The sequence below is a fragment of the Gossypium raimondii genome, chromosome 2 (genome assembly GCF_025698545.1).
Source record: "Gossypium raimondii isolate GPD5lz chromosome 2, ASM2569854v1, whole genome shotgun sequence".
NCBI classification, from domain to species: Eukaryota; Viridiplantae; Streptophyta; class Magnoliopsida; order Malvales; family Malvaceae; genus Gossypium; species Gossypium raimondii.
The window spans coordinates 19,184,966-19,193,979 of NC_068566.1; the positions used below are offsets into that span (position 1 = coordinate 19,184,966).

The following is a 9,014-nucleotide window of genomic DNA, read 5'->3' on the forward strand; positions in this document are numbered from 1 at the left end:
ATAATCATATATTCTTTTGGAAAGAATATAATTCCTTTTTCTAACTTTCCATTTGCTTTCTCTATTAATAATAGCATAATCCTGATTTTCCTTTTTAATATATGATATCAAAGAGGATAAAAGGATGATAATCCCTTAGTGTGTGAGGGTTACCAACTTAATAAAATAAATGTCTAGCAACGTTTTTAATTATTCTCTATGAAAAGGTCAAGAGAAAGTGGTTGTTTGTTTTTGATGGGGTGGACTACATAGAGGCTGAGACGATTTTGTTATGGCTTCGAATCAACATCAAATCAGCAACATCCTTTCAACGTTTTCACTAAAGAAGGTATATTTTTAAACTTATTTCAACTCGATTCGTTCCTTATACATGGATCCGTGGTTGATGATAGTCAGAATAATTGTTTCGTTGAGCCACGGGGCGTACCGGCGATCCAACACTTTGTTCTTTTAAAACATCCCAAACTTATCAAGAATTCCATTTTTATGGCACTGAAAACAAACCCGGTCTTATTACTTCCCTTCTCATATTTCCTGAAGTGCGACAATCAACTTATATCTCTGATTCCTATCTCTTTATAGATAGCGAGTCAATGTCTTCTTATTTTCAAACTTTCAAGTGTCAAACAACCTTATAGAATTTGGGTCATGTTGTTCATAACGTCGGTTCTTTTCTTGTTTGTTTATATTCGTGAATTATATCCAAGTTTACCCTTTTGTTTATTTTTCTTTCATAATTCTACCATTATTCGAGCAAGTACCTATTTAGACGATCGGGAATATAAAATCATAAATCGAGTTTCAATCTCATAATCGAGTTCACATCATATGATTAGTCATGGCATTATCCAGTGGCGGACAAGTATGCATTATGGCAACAACGAAGTCCGCCAAGACAGTAAACCCGGAAGCCTGCTAGGGCATAAAAGGAGAAGTCACTCTATGATTCGCGAGGCAAGTTGTATGATAGGATGATCGTGGTGCATCTAAAAATGCGGGAAAATGGGATAATAAGAGGATCCGCCAAAATGTGACGTTAAGTGGAATTGATAGAAGTGTCTTAACACAGGTATATATGAGAGGAAGGAGAAATTCCTTCAACGAATTGGAAAATCTAGTATCCACCATTTTGAGTCCTCTAGAGTTGACGTATAAACCATCATGGGCTGTGGGGTAGCGAAATGTTTCTTCAAGCTTGATTCCAAGTGTTCCTCGGTAAGGAGGTCGCCAGAAACGGGAAAGTTCACACAAGATTATCTTAATAGGGAAGTTCCCCATAAATTACCCCTGGTGGAAAGTACGCTAGTGATTTACCAAGAAAGAGGATGTTCGTTGAGACTATCTAGCGTGGGAAAGTCCACATGGGACTACCAAGTGTGGAAGTCCACCAGAGACAATCCAAGAAAGGGGTAATCGTTAGAAACCAGCTATTAATGGGAATTTGAGATGAAATGGGAGATTGTCAAGCTCCAGAAGAATTTGTTATTTGGAAGAGCACACTCATGACCAATTAGTGGATATGTCCGCCAACTGCTGGCAAAGAATGCAAGGCAACGACTACGCCAGAAAAATCGGCGAAACTTCTTAAGATACTCAAGGAGATCTAAATTTTGTGTTTTATTTTATTCCTGAAAAATACATAGAGCCTTTTTTAGTAGTGTTGTACTGGTTGTCACTAAGTTCTTTGAACTTACGATGGTTTTGCCTTGTATGCAGGGTCAAAGACTAACTAAGGGTCGTGTGAAGGGGACAAGCCAAACACCCCCAAGCTCATCCGAACGACACCATAATTGTATCATGCGTATAGAGGGGTACCCTGAAAGGCTACGCCTTAGAGGAAATTGGTTATGTGTATTGTTCTGATTTTAAGGTATAGTCATAGTAAGGGTCAACGTATGACACTAGCAAGCTGAGAAATTATAAGATTCTGGTACTTGTAATAAATAGAATATATTGAAGTTGTTTTCTTTTTCAAAATACGTTGTTTAGTCAAGGTGTGGGAATAAACTTGATATATATATTTGGGTTATAATTTGGCGTTGTCTGAGTCGTTAAAAAAAATTGAAGTAGCTAAATATTACGGTTTGTCTATGATACCTAGTACCCCAATTCGGTAATCGAGTCAGGTATAGGGTGTTACAAGTCCTATATTATGTGTAAAGTTATAGATTTAGTCCACATTCACCAATTGGATCATTCTTAGTGGCTATATTTTTTTAATTTCAAAATTTTACTCTTAATACAAACGACAATCGTTAAATCTATTAGCTAATTTTTGTGAGTAATATATGAAAATAATAAGCAGACATAGCATTACACATATAATAATATATTTGACATATCAAATTTAAAAATAATGAACTTAACTTAATGAATTTAATTGTTATAATTTGGTCGGGACAAAATTTTTAAATTCTAAGAATAAAGGACTGAAAATGATTTAATTAAAGTTCAGGTACTAAATCAACAACTTATGCAAAAATACAAGGTCTAATAGCAAAAATTGACCTATTTTATTATTGGGTATGGGAATGAAAATGATCAAATTAAAGTTCAGGTACTAAATTCACAACTTATGCAAAAATACAAGGTCTAATAGCAAAATTTAACCTATGTTATTTTATTATTGGGTATGGGCTTATTTTATTTTTGGGTGCAGGCCTAATAATAGTTGGGCCTGGTTCAAGTTTTATTTTAAGTTTCTTTCCTATTTTTAATAATTATATAGTTTTATATTATCAAACAGTGAATCAATTGAATTGATTGAATCAGTAATCTGACTGATTCCATCATGTGTTGTTAATAAATGGATTAGTCTTTGGGCCAAAAGAAAAGGCAAACCCAAAATTCAGCGTGTTGTTAATAACTAGTGTTCCCTCACTCACTCTCACCAGGCACGATTTCAACGTTCCAAGTCTAACCTCCGAATTCATCTCTACATCTCTGAAACTCTGGATCTGATTTTCTAAAATCCTTTAGCTATCTCCACGTAACAGATAAACTATCATTCTCATCCTAAATTAAAACTCTCATCTAATTCATTAACAGGATTTTGGTGAGTCTACTCCTGCTCTTTCTCCTCAGTTTACAGTTCGAGGAGAAGCAAACCCCTTTTTTATATTCCTTAGAACTGCAAAAAAAAAGAACTGCGACTTTGATGATCAGGGTCTTTCCTTTTAAGTAGTTTATGCTTGGCTTCTTGGAATTGAATCTGAAATCATAATCTTTATCTGTTAAATCTGTCCAATTGCCTATTTGGGTATGGTTCATTTGCATAAATCTCGATGCTTTTCTGCTGGATTTGAATTATCATGAATAAATATCCGTTTGGCTCAAACAATCCTAAGTCCTTCAATGCATATCCAAGGGGTGACTTTGATATAGAATCAGGAACTATCAAAAGAACCAGAAGTAGAAAATCATCAATTTACCCTGTTAGAATGGCTAAGTCCTGGGCTAATCGGCTTCATTACTATTACAAGCTACATCCACTATTTGTTTTCTCTATTTCCTTGGCATTCGGGGTCACGATCCTCATAGTTTTATCTCTATATGAGCAACACTATAGGGTGCTGCGTAATTATATGAAACTTGATGATGGCTTTGGCAGTTATTATCCCTTTGCTAAGCTTAAGAATCTTGTAATGGTTGCTGGGCATTCGGTTTATACAAGCAGTAGTTGTGAAAAAGCTGACAAGGAGGATTCTTGGTTTTTGGAGTCTTATCAGAAGAATCCAGGCCAGGCTGCCACATTTTTGGCTCACATAAAAGAAGGGATAGAAAGCACTGCACTAGATGATGAGGCTTTGCTTCTTTTTAGCGGTGGAGAGACTCGGAAAGATGCTGGTCCTCGTAGTGAGGCGCAGAGTTATTGGACAGTTGCTGACTCCGAAGGATGGTTTGGTATGTAAACTCATTCACTCATTTTATTTTCCTAAGTTTATACTATAATATCTCGCATTATTTTTTGTTCAAATTTCCCGTTGTTTGAAGGATGAGATGTAAACTTGACAATACATAATGATTGCTATGATTGTTTACCTGGTAAATCCTATAATCCTTTTCTAGTACCAGTATGTTCTCTATTCTTTAAATCCGAATCTAAACCTTTAAAACCTTTAAGGTACTGGTGCTATGGATTACTCTTATGAGGAGTACTGGATACCTACTATACTTGTATTATGAAGTAATTATGTATTGCATTCGTGAAGATGTTGTTATTGATTAATTGTGTTTCCACATTCATAGTTATGCCTTCAAGTAAAGTGAAGAGCTCCCTTTTTGCTCCGAAGAACTACCTTGATCTTTTGATCAATAATAATGAATGTTACTGCAATTTCTACTCCCTAGTCAATTTCTATGGGTTTCCTTCTTGTCTACCTTTATTCCGTGAATTTTTTTTTCTATAGCATGAAGGCTTTAAATCGTCTGAGTGGCATTGTTATTGTATTTTATTGCTCTTCAGGGAAGGAAGAAAGTTTAAAGTGGAGGGCATTAACAGAGGAGCATGCAAGAGATAGCTTTGAGAATCTTCTCTTTACTGTTTGTCGGTTTCGTGAGCTTACTGGGACATACCCACACAACTTAACTGTAAGTGTTCTAAATTTGTTGGTCTTTCTTACTTTTACATTCCCCTCCTCCTCTTCTTACCTTCTATCAGCATATCTAGCTAGGGTAAAAGAATAACTGGTAGTTAACTAATCAATGGTTTCTATTTGTTGTTGAGCTACACTTTGCACAAAATAAGTATAAGATTAATGATTCAATTCCATTGATATGGGCATTGAACACCAGAAAGATCACCCAGATAAGTATGACTGCAGCCATGTACAGGAATAATTCATTTAATTCTCAACACATCAGATTTCCTGAATATATACTTACATCAAAGTTGTCCAGTGTAGCCCTTGCTAATCAAATCAAAAGGGTTTTGAGTCGGTTCATATAACATCTTGTGATTTAGAATAGACTTTAATCTAAATCACTAAGTTGCGACATAAGACAGTTGAAGTAACTAACCTCCTTATTCCATGAACTCGGGTATGAGTCAATAATGGTATGTGTCCATATGTCTAACTTGCCTTTTGCTAAAAATTTTGATTTCTAGATTCATCTAAAACTGTCCAAAAAGGGTCTTGCTCATGTCCTTTAATTTTCAATACAACTTAATCACCAAGCACGAATTTCACAATTCCTAGATGGGTCCTAGATTAATTGGGTCAAAGTTAAGCTTTGAAAATAATGCCATGGGTTGATAAATCTTATCTCTGATAATTGCTTCGATTGCCTTCCACTGCAACTCAATGGTTTGGATTAAATTCAAAATCAGAACACATCCTCACTTGATTGAGGAAATTGTCCTCCACTACAACTTAATAGCTTGAGTTAAGGTTGAAATCACAATACAAATTCAATTGCTTGGAGAGAGTGTTTTTTCTCAAGTGTCTATATGCATGAGTTACGGTAGTCAGTACTCCACATAAAAAAGCTTCGTACATGTTTTTCTCATTTGTGAAGTAGCTGATGTTGAAGGCATAAAGATATAATAGCTCTATAAAAAAGAGTATACCTATAGTTAAAGCTCTCTCTGCTTCTATATGTCTGTGATGATAGAGAAGGAAGTCCATTGTTTCGAGTACATGTTACATAAAGGTGCAAGGTACTTGATTCTTGTTTATCTTTTATTTAACATATACCTGCTAGTTGTTTTTTTATAGCAAGTATATTAAAGCTATGTTCCTTGCGCATTCTGTTATATTCCTGTTTTGTGCCTGTTTCAACAGGTCTTTTTGGAGAGGGGTTCAAAAGTCTTAACATTTCCTACTTCTTGTATGAGTGTGGACTACATACCTTATTAAACTCTTCACTTTATAAGTTAGCTTTTGAATCCTATTGAATTGGAATCAGGTTATAAGCTATGATTTCAAGGAAGAGAGGTTTGCGCAGTTGCATCGCTCCGCCATTGGGTTCCCAGAGTCACGATTCTTGTATAGAGGCACCCCAGCTCCAGTAACTTCAATAGAAGCAGCTCTGAAAGGTGAGGCATTGGTGAGAACTCAATTTCAAGAAGATCCATATGGATGTATGGGATCACTTAAGAGGAAAAAACTAGGTCGTGATCCCTTTCATCGCTCAGTCCCATATCCCAAAGGATGCCCAGAAATTGAAGGTCTATTTAGATATTGTGGGGCTGCTCCTTATCGAACTTCTCTGCCGTGGACAGTGTAAAATTTAATACACTATGTTACTTCTCTGCAGTCTCATTAACAGCAAATTAATGGATCAGGTAATCGAAATTCAATTTCTTACACTATCTTTTTCAACCAAGAATCAATATGTAGAAACCAAAACTATATTCGTCCTGAAAAATACAACCAGGCCATGTTATGCTCTTGTGCTTGTACATCTTAATTTCTACAGATACATATAGATGGCAGGCATAAGTGAATCGGCACAAGTAAATGGAAGATCACTATTCTATATTATGTAATGATCCATCAGTTTTATTCCTCAAACATTGAAATTCATGCATTCCCATCAAAGCTGAACACTGCAATTCATGCATACCCATCAAAGCTAGGCTACCCTGTGTTCCTCAAGAATGGGCAGCTCAAAGCCGCTTGGTCAGTTCCACTAGCCAATTTTTCACCTTTCATGAGACCTCCAAGCAGCTCCCCACGATCAAAAAAGAACTCCACCTTCAAGATTTTCATCTCATCGTCAACCTATTTCAATGGATAAAAACATAGAATATGTTTATATAATTCCACACAAATTCAAAAATAAAGAAAACCAGGGGCCTAAATTATACCTCAAAAATTGATATTCCATATAGTTGAACAAGTTCCCCAGTAGGGGCATGGCCTTTGAAAGGACCTTCCATATACCCCCAGTGCCTGAACTTAAACACAATCGTTGGCGGGCCAGAGTAGACTTGGCTAACTTCCAAAGCGAATCCTCTTGGGAAAGCTGTTGTGAAGGCAAGATGAGAGGAGTGTTCAGTTTCTTGTGCTGGATTATAGCCCCTCAGGTTCTCTGGTAAGGTGGTTTGCATAAAGGAATTATAGCCTCCTCCCAGCTTCCTACTCTCTTCTAAACTCAAAGGTTTCGTCCCTAAAATATTATGACCAAAACAAAATCAGCCCTTTTTATCTTTGGACAAAAAACAAGATCAAGTCTGAAGGAAATAGTGATACCATTCACGCTGACTGTAAAATTCTGTAGTTTCACTGATTTGTAGTCAGGGAAGGATATTTTATTGAACATTTCCATTTCCCATGTCTTCACAAGGTTCTGGACCTTCTCTTCTAGTGATGCAGGAGGCCATATCTGTCATCAAACAAATCAGATATACAATGTATGTATAGTATGTGCATCTTGCAGAGAGATAAAAAGGAAAAGAAAGACCTTGGTTCGGCCTTCTTCAAAGAGCTTGTTAACAGTGTCATAGTTTGGAGGAGCACCAAGCTTCCAGTTGGTATTCTTTTCACCTTCTCCATGCAAGTAAGAACGGTACTTGTCTTGCTGCTGATCAGTGAGTGAAGAATCCATTTTCTCGTGCAAGAAAAGGTTCTAAGCTCCCACCGAGTTTCAACTACTTTGCACGAACAAGCGCTGCTTATATAGTAAATCAATGATAACTTTTTTGTGGTCAGCAACAAGTCAAAAGTTCATAGCACAAATCCTTGGCGGCCAGGGTCAAGGTCACGTACTTACATGGTTTTCTATCACCACCAACACAATAACTTCGCTTTTTTACCTTAATATTATATATATAAAAAAAAATTCTGAAATGGGGTTTTGATCAGTGAGTGAAGAATCCATTTTCTCGTGCAAGAAAAGGTTCTAAGCTCCCACCGAGTTTCAACTACTTGCACAAACAAGGGCTGCTTATATGGTAAATCAATGATTGACTTGTTTGTGGTGAGCAACAAGTCAAAAGTTGACAGCGCAAATCCTTGCTGGCCAGGGCCAAGGTTACGTACTTACATGGTTTTCTATCACCACCAACACAATAACTTTGCCTTTTTACTTTAATATTATAAAAACAAATTAATTCTGAAATGGGGTGTTAATATAATTATATACGAAAATGGTATGTTTAGGGGTGGTGCCTTTTTTATGGGCAGCACCACCAATTTTTAAAAAAAAAATTATTTTAATTCTTTTTGAGCTAGTGATGGTTCGATTGGTCCGGTCCAGCCACTGCTTGGACTGTCGTCTCGATTTCATATATCAGGCTCGATTCAACCAGTTTTTGGGTCTTAATCTCGGTTTTGGGCTCCTGAGTCCAATTTACGATCTCAGGTTCAATTTTCAAGTTCAATTACTCATTGGGCCAATAGTCTCACTTGAAAATTAATTTCCAAAATATCATATTAATTTAATTAATTTAATTTTACTTGATCAAAATTAATTTTTCCAAAAATCAGTTGGATTTTTCAAATTAAATTTTCAAGAAAATTGCATAATCAAATTCTCTAGTTAAAAAATTCTTACGACTGCCCAATTTGACTCCACATCGAATAAATCAACTCAATTAAATTATTTCCAAAGTCATAGAATTTTCTTTTGACTCAAATGCAGTCCGATCGAGCTTTTGTTGAGCTAGCTGAGGGACCAATAGGACATTTACTATTAGGCTTTAGTAATTGCAATTATGTCCAGAGGCATCGTTTAGATAATTTGCAATTACTTAATCATGGAGTCAGTCCACAAGAAGTACCATGATTGAAAACTCCTTATTGCATACTCTTTACGAAAGCAATTCATCAAACTACTTTGTCCAATGACATTATCATGTGTGTGTTACTCTCATATGATATCATTGATTCCTTTGAGTTAAATTTGTTCATTCAATATAATCTTATTTTATCTCATTGTCACCATTTTGTCTTCTTAATGATTAATATGATCACTATCAACAAATGACTGTGATAAATTGCTTGTTCAAGAAAAAGAAACCTGTGGTCATGTTCCATATTTATCAATCCACAAATGCCAATGAGAGGATA

At 35.9% G+C, this 9,014-nt stretch overlaps 2 protein-coding genes across 2 annotated transcripts; one reads left to right on the forward strand and one right to left on the reverse strand.

The window, feature by feature from the left end:
* The first annotated feature begins 2,865 nt into the window (after window positions 1-2,865).
* Window positions 2,866-6,403, forward strand: LOC105783586 (hypothetical protein). Its single transcript, XM_012609134.2, has 3 exons — window positions 2,866-3,903; window positions 4,466-4,590; window positions 5,908-6,403. The coding sequence occupies exons 1-3, from the start codon at window positions 3,312-3,314 to the stop codon at window positions 6,226-6,228; spliced, it is 1,038 nt and encodes a 345-aa protein (XP_012464588.1). The 5' UTR covers window positions 2,866-3,311; the 3' UTR covers window positions 6,229-6,403.
* LOC105783587 (pathogen-related protein) lies at window positions 6,337-7,802 on the reverse strand. The gene is made up of 4 exons (XM_012609135.2): window positions 7,408-7,802; window positions 7,197-7,329; window positions 6,812-7,113; window positions 6,337-6,725 (listed from the first exon to the last, which is right to left on the reverse strand). Exons 1-4 carry the CDS (start codon window positions 7,549-7,551, stop codon window positions 6,582-6,584), a joined length of 723 nt encoding a protein of 240 aa, XP_012464589.1. The 5' UTR covers window positions 7,552-7,802; the 3' UTR covers window positions 6,337-6,581.
* Window positions 7,803-9,014: the final 1,212 nt, after the last annotated feature.